General features: G+C 35.2%; 3 protein-coding genes across 3 annotated transcripts; 2 read left to right on the top strand and 1 right to left on the bottom strand.

Moving 5' to 3' along the window:
- Positions 1 to 4293: 4293 nt before the first annotated feature.
- On the bottom strand, positions 4294 to 8881 carry LOC134269472 (exoskeleton protein RP43-like). Its single transcript, XM_062751673.1, has 9 exons — positions 8823 to 8881; positions 8622 to 8673; positions 7642 to 7750; positions 7355 to 7464; positions 6218 to 6382; positions 5531 to 5621; positions 5296 to 5420; positions 4970 to 5218; positions 4294 to 4820 (listed from the first exon to the last, which is right to left on the bottom strand). The coding sequence occupies exons 1-9, from the start codon at positions 8865 to 8867 to the stop codon at positions 4675 to 4677; spliced, it is 1092 nt and encodes a 363-aa protein (XP_062607657.1). The 5' UTR covers positions 8868 to 8881; the 3' UTR covers positions 4294 to 4674.
- Positions 8882 to 11102: 2221 nt separating this feature from the next.
- Positions 11103 to 14309, top strand: LOC134269485 (uncharacterized). Its single transcript, XM_062751684.1, has 10 exons — positions 11103 to 11133; positions 11297 to 11960; positions 12204 to 12367; positions 12452 to 12560; positions 12810 to 12910; positions 12997 to 13087; positions 13204 to 13358; positions 13472 to 13640; positions 13955 to 14050; positions 14141 to 14309. Exons 2-10 carry the CDS (start codon positions 11433 to 11435, stop codon positions 14234 to 14236), a joined length of 1509 nt encoding a protein of 502 aa, XP_062607668.1. The 5' UTR covers positions 11103 to 11133; positions 11297 to 11432; the 3' UTR covers positions 14237 to 14309.
- A 72-nt stretch (positions 14310 to 14381) lies between these two features.
- On the top strand, positions 14382 to 19496 carry LOC134269486 (lim and transglutaminase domain protein ltd-1-like). The gene is made up of 8 exons (XM_062751685.1): positions 14382 to 14642; positions 14924 to 15043; positions 15501 to 15745; positions 15865 to 16972; positions 17370 to 17535; positions 18375 to 18655; positions 18785 to 18970; positions 19216 to 19496. The coding sequence occupies exons 1-8, from the start codon at positions 14559 to 14561 to the stop codon at positions 19288 to 19290; spliced, it is 2265 nt and encodes a 754-aa protein (XP_062607669.1). The 5' UTR covers positions 14382 to 14558; the 3' UTR covers positions 19291 to 19496.
- Positions 19497 to 20485: the final 989 nt, after the last annotated feature.

Raw genomic sequence — 20485 nt, 5'->3', positions numbered from 1 at the left:
GAAAAATCAAGTGATTGTTGTCTGAGATAAAAAAATTCAGCCTACAGTTGAACATTTTAGGAGGTTATTCACATGTATTCCATTTTATATCCGGTGCCATGCATGTTCTGTACATTGCTTCCCAATGTGATTTTTATATAAATCCATTTTGAGAGAGTGAAAATAATTTAAGGATGACAATATATACAAGAAAAATAGATGCATGTAGTGAAATAAGAAATTTTGTTTTTATGCTCCCGTAATCGAAGATTTGAGGTGTAGAGTTTTTTGTCTTGTCCGTCTGTCTGTATGTAAGTTTATTTGTTTGTACGCAAAAAGTGCCAGGTCTTTCAAACTTCACAAATATATTGTTAGAAAACCCTTCCATGGATATATAAATATTTTTGATCTTTTTATCTTGATTTTAGAGTTTGACCTACTACTATTTATAAAAAACACCTTCATTCTTTGATATGACTTTAGAACAGATAGTACTAAGGCCTTATTTCACAGATTACGTATTCCACGTGACAAGGCCTAACTTTTGATAACAGATATCAGCAATAACGACCTTTTGACCTCGACCTTGGAGTTTTGCCGTTTTTTGAAAAAGTGTAACCTTGGCCATAACTTTTGAACAGTTGATGCTAGGGCTTTAATATTTCACGTGTTTTATTTCTCATGACAAAACCTTTCCCTGGGTACCTTTAATTTGACCCTTTCACCTTGGACTTTGACCCACATTTTGAAATCTTTTAACTTGGTCACAACTTATTAATGGTTAGTGCTTTGGCTTTCATATTTCACAGGAATATTCATTGATACAAACGTTTTTTGGTAACAACATATTTCATCCATTGACCTTTGAGTTTGACTTCCATTTGAAAAACTTCAACTTTCGCAGTCAGCTGCCGTACAAGGGCATCTGTGTTTCACAAACACATCTTGTTTCATGTTATTTATAAGTTGCAGTTTATTTGTATTGTATTTTTAAAAAAGTTTAATGTGATAATGAATAGCTTTGCATTGCGTATTAGCTTACCTAAGTCTTGCATCCTATACTTATTTTGATTTTTTAAAATAATATTTTAAGTGTACTAGATTCGAATTCCTATAAATCATGTCGGACATTTGAATTTTATTATAACTTAAAGCCATGACTTATTTCCTCTCCAAGAAGAGTCTCAAGAAAAGGAAAAAAATCTTTTTGGGGCTTCATAGACGCACAGGAAATAATTTCAGTAACAAAGTCTTACATGTAATAGTATGTTCTCTACCTCCCTTTTTATTAGGTCACCTGAGTCACTCAGGTGACCTATTGCCATCCGTGTTTGTCCGTAGGCGTCCGTCGTCCGTCGTTCGTCGTGTGTTAACATTTGAACATTTTCAGCTTCTTCTCTGAAACTGCTAAACCAATTTCAACCAAATTTGGCACAAAGCATCTATAGGTAAAGGGGAACAAAAATTGTGAATTTCATGATCCCTGCCCCCCTGGGGCCTGAGGGGTGGGGCCAAAACCACTAAAATTAATGCAATCTTTAAAAATCTTCTTCTTTACTCCTGGACATCAAGCAGTCAAACTGTTTGTATGATTGTAATCAGCAATGAGTCCTCTATCAAAATTGTGAAATTCATGGCCCTGGGGTCAGGGGTTCTAGTGCTAGGGCGGGGCTAAATAAGTATATAGTGAAATGCATTATTTCTTTGAAAATCTTCTTCTCTGCTTCTGGGTATTAAATAAACCAACTAAGTACATAGTTATGATGAGCAAGAGTGCCTCTACCAAAATTGTGAATTTTATGGCCCCAGGGTCAGGGGTTCTGGTGTTAGGGCGGGGCCCTATTGATTATATAGTGAAAATACATGAATTCTTTGAAAATCTTCTTCTCTGCTCCTGGGTATTAAATAAACTAACTAAGTACATAGTTATGATGAGCAAGAGTGCCTCTACCAAAATTGTGAATTTTATGGCCCCAGGGTCAGGGGTTCTTGTTTTAGGGTGGGGCTCTAATGATTATATAGTGAAATGCATGAATTCTTTGAACATCTTATCCTTTGCTTCTGGTTAATATACTAATGATCTAATTACATATTTATGGCCAGGATTTATTTTATTTTCTGTTTTACAAACCCTCCGCTCAAGGTTTTGAATTTTCATAAAAATATAAAACATTTTTCAAATTTGTGTCGGGATCGAGATTTCAAATTTACGAACTCGCACTTCCGGTTTTAAGATGAAACGGCGGGTAAATAAAGCTAGATCTGAGAAGATAACTTGGTTTAGTGTAAAATTCATCGATACGAGTGCCATTCAAAACGTTTCACCCGTTCAAAGGACAAATAAAATGCTGACGACTTTGTTGCACATTGACATGCTGGTGAGATAATTATGTATTCGTTTAAAAAATATCTGTCTGTAAATTATTTTCCTCCCCCAGGTTTTAAACTGCCCGTGGTAGCTATTGCATATTGCCAGCGACATTGTTTAGGTCTCTGTTATAGCTTACAGTCTAAGCATCATTCTTCAGAAAAGGGTTGCTTATGCATCAGATGTAATGAATAAAACTATGGGAGAAGTTAAGTCCATTTGAGGAAGAAATAAACAATAACCTGAGGAAATTAAAAAAAAATTCAACTATTAAAAGGCAAGATGTTCACCCTACTCCCCAATACTCCCGGTCTGTTTTACGATAGGAATTATAATTTTAGGCATCAAGTAAATTTTAGAACAATGTCTACACATTCACCTAACACATATTAAAAAAAATGAAAATATATTGAAAGACTTTTAAAGAATTGATTTTTTTAAATATATTTTGACCAACATCACAAAATTTATATAACTGGCCCAAACTGGCAGATGATGAAATAAGCAATTAAATGTTCTACTAATTTACTATTTGTAAGCATTATGTGTCCAGTAGTAAGAAGCCTATTAGACATGTTAGAATAGCATAAAAGAAGAATGTACAAATGTTAATAATTGATTTATCAAAAAAAAAATTTTTATTTCCTTCTCCTTCGGGACTTTTTATACCCCCCGCTTGAAAAGCGGGAGGGTATATAGTAATCGTTAATTCCGTCCGTCTGTACGTCCGTCCGTCCGTCCGTCTGTTACGTTTTGGGGTACCCATCTCTTATCCGCAACTCCTCTCATACCACTGAATGAAATTTGATGAAACTTTCACAGAATCTTTATTACATATTGCCATTGTGCACCTCCTATTTTACTTTTTGATCCGACACATATTTTGGGTTTCCCGGCCACAGCAAAACATGGACTTTGCAATTATAACTATATGGAGGCGGGGGGTATCATTTAGTGAGCTCATCGCTCACAGTACCACTAGTTTATTCTCATGTTCATAACTAAACCTAAACATAAAAAAAAAATGCTGGCCTTATAAGGAGGAAAGGGGCCTCTTTCAAATAGATAATTTCAGGGCCGCTGGGTCAGGGGTACCAGGGGGGTACTTTGACTAAAAATGAATTAATGCTTTGAAATCTGCCCTTTGATAAGCAATGGTACCTCCTTCAAAATTTGTGAATTTCATGGCTTTTGGATTAAAACACGAACCAATTACAATCGCTGGAAAGTTGTTAGATGATACTCAGGTGACCTATAAGGCCCGTGGGCCTCTTGTCTCTAGTGTTGCTTTAGAGGAGAACTACATGTTCAAAGTAAAAGGCCTTAACATTTGTGTTAATCTTCGTTCAAAATGACCTTGCACGACCTATGCGTTTGTTTCTGAGAACTAAATCAATGAACATGTACTTAATTAGTGCAAACTAGTCAAAGAATCTCTTTACAATTCAAGGAAAAAGAACAGCAATTTTTTTAATTAATACTATACTTAAACAGTTTAACATCGGAGAAAAAAAAACTTTTGTGTGACTTTGATTAGAGCAAGATTGCCTTATGTACCTATGTCTAATGTTTTGGGGAGTTGAAAGTCATTCTCCTGACTGAATTTCTAAAAGTTTTTATAGAACTAACGTTAGTCCTTAAACCCGTGTAAAACCCCTCGTGCTGGTATTATAATGCAATCATATGTCAAACTGACACATGTCGAATCATATTCCAAATTTATTGTTATATTCAACTTTAATCTGACAAGCTTGCTATTTTAAAATAGCCACTTCCTGCCCAAACAAATCAGTGAGCAGTTCAGCTATTTCATAATTAAAGTATAAATTATTTCTCACAAAGAAAAACAAAACATACAAATCAAGTCGGCAAAATATGCAGCGAAAAATAAAAATAATAAAAAAAAAATTAATGAATAAAAATAACATATTTTTGAAGTTAAAAAATATTCAGGATTTTGAGTCGAATGAAAAATTATTCAGGGGCTTGTACTTGTATCACTTCTCAATAATCAAGCCGATACACGACCGATACAATGTATGCACCCGTTCTAATAGGCGTATTTTTTACCTTTAAATACAGGTATCAATTTACAGGATCTGCTGAGTAAACATTACAAGTATTTATACATTGTCTTCCGATGTTTACATGCACTCCTTTATAGTGTTTAATACGAGTAAAGAAATTCCCTACCGAGTCATCCTTGCTCTTAAATTTTCTGTGATAAGCGTCATGGAAAAAGAAACATCTTATGCAATCTTAACTAAAAATGAGTACACATGACAGTTAAAAAGCTAATAAATAACTTTGATCCAAGGAAGTACTAATCAATCGTCTGGCTTTATTGCCTTCTTCTGTAAATTGTGACTTCGTACTAACATCAGTATAACAAGAGTACAGGAGAAGATTACCGTGACCAAAGACCCAAATACAATGCCAATCACGAGTCTAACATCCATGCACCTGTCTGAATCTGAAACATGAAAAATAATTTTTCGTCTATATTTGAAATCTAAAGCTGCTTACATTCTATAATCTGTACAGTTATCTTTTTCTCTCTTACTTGCAGCTTTGCAAATAGAGATAAAATCAAACGTATTTCTAAAATTTGGCGACCTTTACCTTTTGTGACCTTTGCATGGTTCGGGGTTGCTGTCTGAGTTGAGCTCAGTTCCGTTGTCTGTTCCGCAGTAGTCGTTGTCTCCGTCACATTCGATTTGTATTTAATAAGAAAACCATGGCGTCCTACAGTATTGTCACTAAAGAACGATACCACAACAGATGACCCTGAAGACGTAAAGGTGAAGGGCGCGACCTTTGGGTACTGAGAGCACACAGTTCTTACTGCATTATTATCGCATCGATCATTTCCTTCAAAATAGAATTTGCCGTTGGTAAGATAGTAAGCTTTTGTTTATGTATTGATCATATTAATGTGTGCTACTCACCATCATTAATGTAGTATTTATCATAGTTACACGCAGTTGGAAGATCGTCCTCAATGTCTGAAAACATGACGTCAAGATCAACATTTCCGGTGGCGCTCGTAATCACCCAGCGACAACTTTTACCACTGTTAAAAAAGAGTAAAATATTCCGTGAAGAATTTTAGTGTATATATACACAGGTCCGGGGGTTATCTACATTATAATTAATTAATTATATTGAAAAAGACATTCTCACTTGTTATATAGGCCAGGGAAATTCGGGCTAGAAAGGAATTGTACGTTATCTCCTGCGGACAAGGACTGCGTCGACGTACATCCGGTTCCGGCTGAAACGAAGGGAATATATAACACTTGGTTTTGTTTTACTCACTAGCACCTTATTGTGGTAGTGTCAGATACATGGCTTCCTACTAGCTTCGGCTGGTGGGTTAACCCTTTGGCTCGATCGGTAGAGCACCAGACTGGCACAGGCCCCCGATAAAATCCCAAGCAGAGGCAGTTACATGTACATGTCTCTATTGATCCCCTCGAGAGAATGAGAAGTCCTCATCTTTTTGAGTGCCGACACCTGTAGGGCGAAGTTGTGAGGGCAATCAACCTTTTCCTTCCAAAGAACACCCGGATACCAACACGGGCGTCAAAATATAACATAGACATGTAACTGCTTATGCTGGGGATTGAACCCGGAACCTCTGGCTTGCCATTCCAGTACTCAGCCGATTGAGCTAAAGGGTTAACCCGCCAGCCCATGCTAGTAGGAAACATGTACCCTTAGCAATTCAATCAGTTGAGATGAAATTAATTTAGAAAGAAACAAGAAAGTCTTGCAATCCTAGCAATGATTCCTTAAATTCTATTGATTATAGTCATGATTTAAAAATCATTTGAAGATATACCAGTTACATGTATATTGTAAACATACAGTAATCTTGGGCAGCAATAAAATCCATCTTGAACCCAGCCCTCTGCACGCTTGCGTCGGTTACCATTCGAAGATAGGCGAATCGCTGAGTCGTCGAATAGTGTGAAGGCGTGGCCGGTGTTCCACACTTGTTATTTGCAAGGGCAGTGGCTGCTGCTGAATTTCCTTTTAAAATTACAGGCTTTTATTCACAAATTAAAGATTTTTAATCCTTTTTATACAAAAACAATACCAAACAACCATCAAACAGACAAAACAAAAAAAAAAAAAAAAAAAAAAAAAAAAATGATGTGTTTGTGGAACACTGATGCCCTCACGGAAGCATAAATTATATAGCGACGGTTGGCGTTCCTCAAATGGAAGTCATATCCAAAGGTCAAGAGATAAAAATATGTCGTCACCCTAAGAAAGGACGTGTCTCAGTGAATATATATATTTGTTTGGAATATGAAATCCAAGCACTTACTGTTCAAAAGTTAGGACCAAAGTTAATTCTTTTTTTTTTTAAAGTTAGTCAAACTCCAATGTCAATGTCAAAATTATTAGAACAAATGTACAGGTATAGGTCTTGTCACAAGATAGACACTTTTGAAATATAAAAGCCCTAGCATAAACTCTTCAAAAGTTAATATTATAGCAAATGTTGATGTAGGTCAAAATGTAAGGTCAAACAAAAAATATTAGATTTTTAGCAGGTATGTATTTGTTATGTTAATTAATTTTTGTACTTATCGATATATTACTTAATTTATTCGATTTCAAAATACAGAATGACATAAAAAAGCAAACAGAATTTTTTTCAGATAATAAAAAATGTAGAGTAGGTAAAGTCAAGTACCCGTCAAGTTTCTTTGAAATGCTAGACTGGTACTTAAACAGAAGACAAACAAATTATGTGCACGTCGAAATGTACAGAGATATAAGACTCAACGATCAAGTAAAGAACCAGTTCATATGTACAAAATAATGTGTGGGCTCAATATAAACAGGAATTTTAAATACTTTTATCATTAAAAGTAGTAGTATTTGTAAAAAAAAAAACTAAACACCCCTTTTGATTCTAGATTCAAACATAAATAATAATTTGAAATTCTACGGCTTTTTCACTTTGTACACTAGATTTGACAAGATACTTACCATCGTAAATATAAACTTTATCGCCGGGACACGCAGTATCCAAGGTCAGAAATAACAAAAGGCGAAGGTCATCCGCTCCTGAGTCAATCCGCCACCAACAATCCATGTTACTATAAATATTTTTTTTAAAAACACACTCGTGTCCTTTAAGTACTATATTTTAGTTTGTTCATATAAATAGCAAAATGACTTATCAAACATTTGTTGGGGAAATTACTTTTTTGTAGCCTGCTAGTATTTACGCGAGATTTCTGACGATTTTTCCTTCTCAAATTGAATCCACCTACTTAATGTAGGATCCGCTCCCTCCGTTAAATCCGACGGATGTGAAGGATCTCCAGCTGGTATCGGCAGAAATTTCCTGTGTCGTGACGTCACAGAGGGAGGAGACAGAAGCTATAGGACATAAAAACCCGATGTTACATTTTATTTGTGTTGAACAAATGATTTCATATGAACTGAAAGTTATATTAAACCAGTATCACATTGACACAAATTAGTAACAATGTATTGTATGCATATGCTGATCTCTGCATTTCAAAAAGTAAATCATGGAATCAAAGATGACAAAATTCACTCCTTTACTTGTTTTTTGTACATAGATATATGTTTTACATGTTTTTATCAATACTTTGGGTTTCCATAGCAAAAGATGGACACTACCATTCTTTGTTTAATATTGAAGGGTGCCCTGTAGCAACCGCTAATGATATAATGTCGCTTAATGATACAAATATCATTAACCGTTGCAATTGTAACGCTTAATACTATAAGTCATTGCATTAATGGTTGACCTTTTCAACCGCTAATGCTAAATCGCCGCTTAATGAAAGAATTATATCATTAAGCGGATGAGCATGTCAACTTTTAATGCAATGATTTATGACATTGCAACGCTTAATGATATTTGCATCATTAAGCGGCGTTCTATCATTAGCGGTTGCTACAGTGCCCATCTCTTATCCGCAACTCCTCCTATACCGCTGAATAAAATTTTGCGATACTTTCACCGCTTCTTTATTACATAATGCCATTGTGTCCCTCTTATTTTATTTTTTGTCTGATACATATTTCGGGTCTCCCAGAGCAAAACATGAAATTTGCCATTATATTCATATGGGAGGCAGAGGTATCATTTAGTGAGCACAGTACTCACAGTACCTCTAATTTTAATTTTTATCATCGCATTCAGTCAGATATAGATACGTGTAACACGAAAAACTGAGTGTCTGTTATTTACGAAGTTGTGACAAATATACAAACTCACCGATTATCGTAAGAATTTTCCCACAAATCCATAGCACCTTTTTTTGAAACTCCTGAAATTGAAATATTTTCATGATAGGAAACTATTCATATAATTTAATACTTTTTTATTTACAGACACAAACAAGTTACATGTCTATTACATCATATATTACATATAATTCCGAATTTTGGTTTCAAAAAAGAGTACAAGTATGCTTACAATTCCATGACTGTAGAATTCTAACATTTTGTAAGGGTTGATCATTCGAACTCCCTTTTCTCCGTCTGAAAATGACGACTTGGATCAAGTATTTTTATTAGAAATGTAGCTTTGGTCATTTCATTCTCTTTCAAAACTCTAAGTACGTAATATCAAGTAATTTATATGTCTTCTTTAATTAAATAAGAAAGTTATGGTCATATGCGCCATATTTCGGTCAGTAACCTTTCCACACAGGGATTTTTTGAATTCCGTTTCCCCTTTTACGATTGAAACAGAAATTGTTTCATTATATGACGAAGAAAAGCTTGAAAGAGAACTTTCTATTTGAAAGAACGGAAAACTACACTGCAAAATACCCAAGTTTACAGAGAAAGTTTTTAAAGAAACGTAATTAAATATCCATCAAGAATTTTATTGAAAATCACACCCTTCCATTGGTAATTAATGAAAGTTAAAAGGGGCAATTGCAGTTTTACAAATGCTGACATACGAAAAGAAAAAAGTACAGTTATTTTATTAATACAATTTTTTTTAATAAATCCAGCATTGTCCTTACCTGTTTATTCTCAAACCCCGAGGGAGTAGGTGAAATGTGCAATTCTGCTCCCATCCTACTTTGCAGTACACTCGTATTTTAAAAGAGTGGGTACATACCCTTGTACATTTACCCCCCTGTCAAACTCATTGACAGAGTGACTTTTAAATTCTGAATTGTTCTATCAACAAAAAATATCTAGAAGGACAGAAGGACGTATCGGAATACATCACTTCAGAAACATCAAACAAAATAGATCTGTTTTGTGTATTGGGGCATTCAGACATTTGACAACCCTCTGATAGTAAATCCTGAATGAAATGTTCCTCTCGGGGCAGGAGCAAATTAGTTTTGACGGACAGGGGCGTGACTTGTTGCAATTTGTGTCTTCTCCAGACTGCACTTTGGATGTTATCAATGGTCAACACTACATCTTAACAATGACTTCTGAAACAATTAATGTACTTTAAGCAGAAGCATTTTTGAGACACAATGTACAGTAGAATAAATCAGTAAGAGACATAATAGATAAAAACTAGAAATTGCGTCTTGTTCCAAAAATAGACCCAATGTCTTAATACATCCCCTTGCAAATGACTATTTAGTAATTTTAGTTCCCTTCTAAACATTTGCTAAATATCCATCTTTCTCCCCTTTGTAGTAGACGGGTTGATCCTGATCAAATACATGCATGTAAACCACTTTCTAATCGATGAAATTTAACTTCAGTTTTGTGCCGTGGGTTTCCTTCATGTGCAAAGAAATGTTATTAAAACGAACGTGCCGTGGCGATTTTTTGTCAATGTGAGAATGTGTACTATATTGCAGACCATCTCCTTCCTATTGGCTGGGTATGGAGGGCTAAAAATGTTCACAGCATTGTTGCTTCTTTATTGAATCTTAAAATATCTTATTATCCCCTAAAAAAGTACTATAGTAAACTCACACATCATATGATAGATTTTCCACTTTTCCTAAACATAAACTTCAGTTAAAAGAGAGGGCTAGCTATATATAACTTCCGAAATTGGTACCTATGATAATTTTCAAAGAAAGGAATTTCTCTAAACACACCGTTCAAATAAATCGGTCTGAAATGCGTTTGCGATATGTAAGTCATTACACTAAAACAAAAGTTATAAAAAGTACCAATTTAAATTATAATCTTTTTCTTGCGTTTTTGATATTTGTATATCTGACAGGAAGTTGTACGGAGACCCGGAAGTGTAAAACAGAGGTCATAAAGTCAGTGTCACAATGGTTAGAACGTCTGCTCTAGAGTCGCAAAATAAGGAGCTGGTCCTTACGTTCTGAATTAGAATCCCACAGCTAGATGTGGAGACCGGTACTTTGGGCGAGACTGTTCTGTGTCGTAGTAGGTGTTGACCCGCGAAAGATACGTCACTGATCAATGGCCGTGAGTGCCGAGTATGTTTAATTTGCAGCTCTAAGCCAGCAATTGGTGGCGTCTCGATATCATATGAGCATTTAGTTATTACTATTTTTCACTCATTACAATGTATATATGTAATACAATCCCTTTTCAATATTAAACAAAAAAAGTTACAGAATTTTTTACGTCCCAAGTTCCGTGTTTGTACTATCTGAAATTGGACACCAGTATAAACTATTTATTGACTTTACAGGTATTTTATTGACATGTCTTTGCATATCCTGTTACAATGTATTTGAAAACTCCCTTAGAAAGTGTTTAAGTATTGGCTTGGTGCACGAGTATAAGGTGTAAGATAAAAGCTTTATACACTTTTACAAGTGAGTAATTGAATGTTATATATCTTAATTACTGTTAATTAAAAGGAATTAAAACCACGTGATGCTTTATATCCTGTGCATATTGAATATATTTGGATTATTTAGTTTATTTATTCGCATGTTTACATCGTTTGATACATGTTGACATTGTTTGATAATCTAGGTGGACATGACCTATACAAACAAACGGAGACCTTAGCTAAAATCTTTAACATAGTTCATGGTATTGTGCTACTGTTTTTTTTCCGGCTGCATGGTACATATGCACGTGTATGAAAAGGTAAGAACACTGAGGACCAATGGAGGACATTCTTAAAAATCCAAGGAATTATAAAATCAACGAGGGCTTCCGTTATGTCGAGGATAATCTATACTGTGAAGGAATTCGAGTTTGTGATTTATTAGATTCTGAAGTCTCCGGACAAACCATTACATCACCGGTGTATGTCTACAGCAAACGACAGCTCGAAACCAACATAAACAATTACAAAACAGCAATACAGAAATCGGGGCGCAACATGCAGCTTAATTACGCAGTGAAAGCCAACATGAACCCCTCTATTCTAAAGCTGATGAAGAAACACGGTGTGTTTTTAACACTAGTGAGTGGTTCCGAGCTCCACCTAGCGTTAACGCTTGGATTCGAACCGGGAACTCTTGTATTGAACGGTAACGGGAAGCTTGACTGGGAGGTGGATCTAGCGTGTAAATGTGGCGTCCTTATTAATGTGGACAGTCTGTTTAATCTGAGGCAGATCATAAGAGTGTGTCAGGCGGGGGGATATGTGGCCCATGTGTTATTCCGAATTAATCCAGATATTGACCCGGTATAGTATTGTTTTTTCTTTACATTCCAGCCTGTAATATTAATGCAACAAAATGTACGAAATAGTCAGATGCAAGAAAAATTTTAAATGGTTTCAAAGAGCATTAGACATTGTCTTGCATAAAATAGTTGATTCTAGAGAAAAAACACAAAAAATTGAAGGCAAGATATTCTAATAATTCATTGATACTCATTTTAAATAAATCAACTGTTTAATAAATCTGTTTCAAATATCTAATTATAGGACGTTCATTCATATTTATCAACGGGACAAAGTGGCTGCAAATTCGGAATAACGAATGAAGAGCTAGACAGCGTGATACAGATGGCGTGGGAATCAGAGAGAATTCGAGTTCTTGGGCTTCACTGTCACATTGGCTCTACCGTTCACGATGTCGAAAACTTCAGGTACATATAGACGTGTGGGTGGCTTTGACGGGTTTTCATACATTTACACGATTTGGTGATCATAATTGACTTTCATGTTTTCAGAAAAAGCACTCGTATACTTGTGGATTTGTTTGAAAAATTAAGAAACCGGTTTCGTGATATGAAGATTTTGAATTTAGGCGGAGGATTAGCTGTTCCGTATAAAGAACAGGTAAGATATGCTTTATAATTACTGACAACATACCGGAATCAAGTGTTTATATTAGTTGAAAAGCTAGTTTGCGCCGCCTCCATATTATAAGGTCGGGCATTCTGGGAGTCATATGCAGTCAGTCCCAAATGCGCAATTTTGTATGCTTCTCAAAAGAGTTTTAGATTAATGTGTTATTTGCAATGTTGATGGAAATTTTGATGCAAATTACCTTTCTAGGCAAATACGTTATACTTTTACTTCCTTTAGATTTTGGTACCAGAAAAGATTAAGCATGAGCTCCATGTTGAATTTGACAGCTGTGTGGAGCCAAATAAATTGAAATTATATGAAGATCTTATCAACAACAGGTATGCTTTACTCTCTATATAATTTTTTTTTCATTCAAGGATGGGAAATATTCAACCTTAACTACTAGTATATTTCTCATTTGCAGAGTTACTCTTCCCACATTTCTCAGTACGCTTCAAACATATCCCGGAGGCGAGACGACAGTATCAAAATTACGACAGCAACTGCACAAAGAAGTGAATTTTTTTTATATACATGCATAACAGCCATCCATGTAAACATTTTTGTCCATGTAACACTATTTTCCATTCAATATTAATTTTATAACAAAATTTTCCTGTTTACGTTGCAGATGCTTGCACCAAAACCAGATGATCTGGTTAATTCTGTCTGTGATATTTTACCACCTCATACCATTGCTATTCTAGAACCCGGTCGTTCAATGGTTGTCAATTCCGCCATTCTTTTGTCACGTGTTCTAGGAACAAAAATATCAACACAGAAAAAGTAAGACTTTAATATATATAGTTGCATACTAAATTCACATGATGGAATAAATACATGAATCACAAAAGCCAAAAATCCAAATTTTTTTTTATTACTCTTGTATTCTCTTACAGTTACATCGTAATCGATGGATCAATGACAGAGGTAATTCGGCCGTGTTTATATGGCGCTTACCATCACATTGAATTAGCAGAACCCAGCCAAGTGAAAGCTTGTAACCAGTCAGCGTTAGATTGGGACATTGTTGGTCCAGTGTGTGAAAGCGCCGATTTCCTTGGAAAGGTTTGACTCAATCATATCACTTACGAGCTATCTTGGAATTTGTTTAGTTCAATTAATTATTTGGTCATTAATTATTACAAGAATAAATTGATTTTTGAAAGAAATTCGGAAATTTATGCAAAAGAATAAAATAGTGATATGAATATTCTTGGAAACATTTGAAATGAAATAAATACCAGTACATGTACTTAACACAGCTGTATAAAAATCTTGATTTCATTTTGATTTCGTATTTTTCCTTTTCTGAAAACAAAATTTGAATTTTACTGAAAGCTTATTTCTGAATTTTTTGTTTTTATTACTTTGATATATAGGGTCGTAAGATGGTAACGCCACATGAAGGTTGTGGCATCGCAGTTTTTGACACCGGAGCATACTGTAGCAGCATGTCCTCAAATTACAATATGCGGGTAAGTAAAATTAATATTCTCTGACATTTACTTTTTGAAAAATAATGAATATTTCTTAGATTCTAATCTATTTTTTGTTTCTGGTTTTAGGTTCGACCAGCAGAACTACTTGTAGATGGGGATAAAGTTGAAATCATTCGAAAATGTGAAACTTTTGAAAATATGATGAACTGTTATAATGTGTAGAACTAGTCTAAATTGTAATGTACATATTTACTGCTTTTTGTGAAGAATAAAATGCACGGGCAAAAACTGTGTTAGTTTAATCTTAAATTCGTTTAAGAGTTGTTGTCCTTGACGTTACTATTCCTTTAAATTATGCCTAGTGCTACCTAAGAACAATAATTCAAAACATGCAACCAACTGCATCATTGGTCAAATCACGATTTGTTTAAACACTTTCCACGGCTACGAGTAATAATTAACCACTGAACTTTGAAGAAGAAAATTAAAGCAATGAAGAACAGATAATAATATCTTGTGAAATATGGCTTGATTAAAACTGGAGATGGGCAGTAATTCCTCGACACAAGCATCCTCGACATCGAATGTCAAAAAGCCTGGAGTCCAACGGGAGCCAGACGAAGAAGACGTAAGTATACAGCTGAATTGTCTTTTTTCTGTCCAACTAGAGCACGTAAACCGAACTTCATGTACTGAAGTATCAATATAAAAAAACTTGCACATGCCACAAAGAATTCTAGTAGTTTTTGGAGCAGAAAAAATATTTCCTGAAAACAGGTCCCATGGAACACGTAAGATGTGTTTAGCATAAACTTGGCATAATACATATGTATTTTATTTTTTAGTTTGTTTCCTAAGTTGACCTACATGTAGCTAAATTTAATCTTTTAATTACCTTCCTAATGATAGGTAGACGTCCCCGAGTTTCCCCCGGACGAGGACTACCCTCCACCCAAACAGAATTCTCTGAAGAAAGACGATATTTACGAACACTGGAAGTATAAAGATGTACACCAGCATGTCAGGAAGGTGTGAACAAATCTATATTATTTATGTCGACTTATGAAAATTTTCAGATCAGGGTGGGATATAAGCAGCTAGGGGGAAAGTAGAACCAGCGAAATAGTACTGACAAAAATTACTGATATGAACTGACCATTTTTGTACGACGCTGTTTATTTCAGCGGCGGATTCAGATTCTCGAAGGATTAGTTATAATACTTGCAGTTAATAAATATATGAATTTAATGGAATCAATTTTACAAATAATCTATATTTGGGGTTGGATATCCTTGCCTCTGTCACAGTAACAGCGTTTGATAGCACAAGAACCAATTTAGACCTACTATCTTTCTACGTAAACATTTTTTATCCAAAGTAACTGAATTAATACCATCACGCATCACATTCTCATCGCCTTTTATTTTCATTTTCAGTTTCATTGCAGAAGAAGTTATACGTTTAAATTAATTTCATTCTTTTCCAGATTCCTGGTAAGATCGACTTATCTTTCCAGCAGCTTCTCGACTACCTCGTGGTGCCGTTCAGGACTGACATGCAGAAGGTGCGTGCGCTGTTCATGTGGCTATGCGTTCAGCCAATCACAACAACTAAATACAAAAATCTGGAAGGATACCCGCCTGAAGATCTCGCGAGAACACCAAGAGGATTCATGAAACTCATTAAGGAGGGGAGAGCTTCGTATGCCTCGCTCTTTGCAGTACTCTGCAGGTAAAAATAATGAATACATATGGAAACAAATTCTTCTGTAAAATAAAAACTATTAAGAACAACATTTGTGTACAACATTTATCTTTAATATTCTTGAGGAATGTATTATTCCTTTGTAGAAAATCGGGAATAAAATGTGCGATAATAAAGGGAGTCTGCAAAAGTGCCGGATACGAAGTAGGGACTACGGATACACTGAAAGACCTCAGGTCCAAATGGAACGTGGTTTGGGTCAAGGACAGCTGGAGATTGATCCATCCTTTGTGGGCGTGTCAAACAGTGATTGGCAAGTCAGGCCTGGACAAGTGGACGGCCTACGACGACGAAGAGGAAAACACAGAAGGATGGACCATACAGAAAATCAACGAGTTTTTCTTTCTCACCGATCCGCATGACTTCCTCTATTTCTGCTTCCCGGACGACCCAAAATGGCAGCTCTTGACCGTACCGTATGACCTTAACCGCTTTGTCCGCGTTCCTTTTTTACAGGAGGCATATTTTGGACTGGGTTTGAAGCTGATCACAGAACAAAGCTGTATTTTACACGATATTGACGGCGTTGTTGAAATCGCGTTCCGAGTTCCCGACGACTACCCAACACAAATGAACTATGACCTGCTGTTCAAGCGTGACGAGTCTGAGGTTGACCTTGACAACAAGACGCCATTGAACAAATACGTCCTCATGAATTATGAGGATAATATTTGGACTTTTATTGTTAGATTCCCAGTTCCCGGTGTGTACAAACTGTCAATTTTCGGTGGACATGTCGACCGTGAAAATGTTCCATGGATTGCAGATTTTCGCCTTGTTTGTGAAAATCCGCGAGAAAATTGTGTACCTTTCCCCGATGCGCCGTGGATCGGTCTTGGTTATTCATACGAAGCCCAGAAGGGTGGACTAATTGATCCTTCTCAAAAATCAGGACTACTCGTCATGAAACCCCATCAAGACATTCACATCACAATCATGGTTGAAACTGGTATTAACATTAAAGTGAAGTTCTTGCACATCCTTCTAAGTGAGAATGAACTAAAGGAAAGATTTTATTGTAAAAAGAACGTAGGGAGGATCGATATTATGGGGAAAATTCCTCAGCACGGGGACTATCTGATCAAAATCTACGGTAAGACCAAAGGCGTGAGGGGAGAGATGGCCAATATCTGCAATTACATGATCTGTACAGAAGATCCAAGACCCTCAACCAAGAGGAGGAAGGGATGGGAGGTAAAAACCAAGTTTAATGTCCAGAGGCTAATTTTCGCCCTATCGCACCTAGGCCAGCAATCAATTTTGTACAGTTTTTAATTTTCCCATATACTGTTGATAAAGAGTTGCAAGATAATAACTCTGCGTCCGTTGAATTCATTGCTAAACGACGAATAACGGATTGCAAAAAATATGACAATGTAACGGGGACCATACTTTTCTTTGCATGCAAGTCATTTATATTTTTTGTTGAGTTGAATTTAAATACAAACAAATTCATTATAAAGGGGAATCTAACTAGCACCAAATACTGAATTAATGATTGGAAAATAATAAAAAAGATTAGATTGTACTCTCTTTTTCTCGCCGTCTGTATTTTTGTTTGAACCGTATTAATGCGTTCTGTATGTTACAGAATGCTCGAGAGAAGCTGTTGAGGAAGGGGGTCAAGGAAGCCACAGCTGTGAAGGACATTGACCTACTTAAGGTGACCATTGATAAGTTTGTGAACGCTGGATTAGAGGACCGCGGGGACTACACGAAAGCCAGCACAAGGCTAGAGTTTTTGGAGGTTAAACAAAGTAAGTCTCTTTTGCAGCGGAGTTATAGGGGTTTTAGTAGAGTTCTTGTTGGGGGGGGGGGGGGGTAGTTTGTCTTGTGTGCTTAACGGAAGTGAAATAATTTTGCATTTGAATCAATGTCGAATTATGTTTTGATCTTTTGCGAGAATTTACTCAACTTTACGATGCCCTCGGTTTGAACATTCTATCATAATTTATGTTACTATTCACAAGTTGCCTTTGAATATCCTATTCGCGGCTATAACGTCGAAACTTATAACAGCTTTAGTGATATTGACATTGTTACCAGGGTAATACGCTGCCAATATGTTGTTTTAAATTATCAGACTATAAAAAATGTTTTATGTTGTCAAACTCTTTGACTTGTAATAAAAAGGAAGAGTTTATTAAAGCAATATGAGTTGCATTTTTGAGAATTTTATTTTGCTGGTAAAATGTGTTATTGTGAATAATCTTTATGTAATCTAAACCCTCATGATCAATAAAACCAAAATAAAGTTTTAAAATGTTTCAGAAGAAATATTTCTGTACAACCGAATATACAGTATTATATAAGAAATCATTATTGTACAGGACGACAATAATTCAATTTTGCTTCAGTCAACGCCTATAAAAAGTTCTTTCATAGCAAATATGAACAACAGAAGTTTATAAATGTTCTATTTTCTGTTACTGGAATAGTTAATTACAAATTTGCAAGATTTTTTTCCGATGTCAAATATGCAGCACATATTGCTTTAACCCAATACATGAAATGTAGATTAAGAGATGATAATAATCAAAATTATTTATAAAGATTTAATTTTCATTTCTTATCAATATTATCCTTCTTACAACAGCTTTGATAAATGCCATCAACAGAAGAAATGACCCCTGCTTAGTCCGGGCGATCTCGATGGCCCGGGGGTCGGGATACGTGCACCGGCTGACCACTCTGGTTAAACAAGCAGAAGATCTACTGGCCGAGTTACGCCGTTTGAAGGGTTTCCAGCACCCAATTCCAGACCTCAACAAACCGATCATTGCGGAGTTGATGAACTATAAAAGCCCACTTCCGATGGTCCATGACGTCATGATTGCCACGTTCTTGTTGCTAGGCGAAAAAGAAGAAGATCTCATGGTTTATTTTAAATTTATTTTGATAAAAAGATTAAAAAAACATTTGAATTTTATTTTTTATGGGGTTCTCATCCTGAATTACTATCATGATAAAACAGTGATATAGCTTCTCGTTATTGTTTATTATCAGATTTGGGAATACATTCAGAATCTTATGAGGAAGACGGGCAAGAAGAGCCTGATGAACAGATTTCAAAAGTTTAATCTCGCTGATGTACCAGAAGAGGTGAAAACCAAAGCGCAAAATATATTTATGAGGTTTACTGAGGATGACGTCAGAAAGACTAGCGCAGGCGCAGCGTCTTTCTTTGTATGGGTGAGTGTTCGGATCATTCTTGATAAAATGCGTTTTGTTGTATTCTATGATACTTTTGCAGACTTTCATGTACTTAACAATCCTATAAAGAAATTAAACATTATCGTAGATGAAATATTTAACATATACAAGTATTCAAATATATTTGAATATCAAAGGCATAATAATCTTATTAATTGGTATTGTCCATTGAGTTTAAGAACCGTGTAACAATACTTTTAGTACTTTGATTTCCTCTGTTCTAGATTCAGAAGGTGATGAAAGAGCCTGATCCACCTCCTGTAACAGAAGTAGCCAAAAACAAAAAGTCCAAGAAATGAAAAAATTGCAATGTTAAAATTTTCTGACAAGTACAGTCGGGTCATTTTATATATTAATTGCTGTTCCTCGATTTCATGATTATTGGTCCTTTTTTCATACATATCTAGATATTGTACATCCACTTCACAATTCATCTTTCCTCATAATATTACTTTTAATTTTCATGGTAGAGTGTAATAAAAGACATTTTCAGAATATTGATCACTTGAGCAAAGTGAATCATATAAATGAAACTGATTTTGAGAATGTTTTTGTTATTATTTCCCGATATGTATAAACTTCTAAATGTTGATATAACAGTGTACATAAATGTATCGTATACAATTGTATAAATAAACTCATGAGAGGAAAAAAAATAAAACCAATATTATAACCCTCATTTTAAACACCTGTATAATATATCTGTACACATCTGTCAAACTTTTGAAATCAGATGATCAATATTTACACCGGATGGTAGAAAATTAGAAATCTATACCTGCAATCGATTTCTCAGTTTCAAATCGGGTTTTCATCCTCACTTTAGTAAAGTTTTCCAACAATTCCGTCGTGCTGCACTTCCGGACTGATGTTGGATAACGAGTGTCAGTCCGGTGTGTGACGTCACTTTATTCCCTCTTTTTATAAGGTAAGTCATTTGTTAACAGTTTAGCATGTTCTTGGCCCATTTCTTAATTTATTTCTGTTCGTAACTTTTAATTAGCGATTTAAGGAACAACGTAAATTTATATTTATGTCGATTTTCTTCTCTTTTTTTCACTCTCCTTAAACCTTATTTTTAATAAGGACCTAATAAAAAAAATCAAAATATTCTAATCTTGTTAAACACATTAACAGGTTTTCCATTTTTTAGAGAAACTATTCATTTAGAATGGACATAGTGTACACTTTAAACAATCGAATTAATGGATTTGCTGAAGCATACATCAATCACAGATACCTTTATATAAACATCTATCCACACCACCCCTTGCCAAATTTGGGAATCTCCTAATCTGAAATGACACCATTAGTAGTAAATTTCCATATGTACTAGTTAACATTTTATTTAGTATAATATACTTCTACATGTAGATCTATATAACCTGAAATGTGGTTTAACTTTGGCTGCTAAGGAAAAAGTAAATTACCGCATATTAATTTTTCTGAAAAAAAGAGAAATCAATTTATGTAAAATATTAAAGCAATATTAAT

The sequence above is a fragment of the Saccostrea cucullata genome, unplaced genomic scaffold (assembly GCF_032062105.1).
Source record: "Saccostrea cucullata isolate Sc308-1 unplaced genomic scaffold, CSIRO_AGI_Scuc_v1 ctg1329, whole genome shotgun sequence".
NCBI lineage: Eukaryota > Metazoa > Mollusca > Bivalvia > Ostreida > Ostreidae > Saccostrea > Saccostrea cuccullata.
The sequence above is the reverse complement of the archived record's forward strand: the minus strand, read 5'-3'. Positions and strand labels throughout refer to the sequence as shown.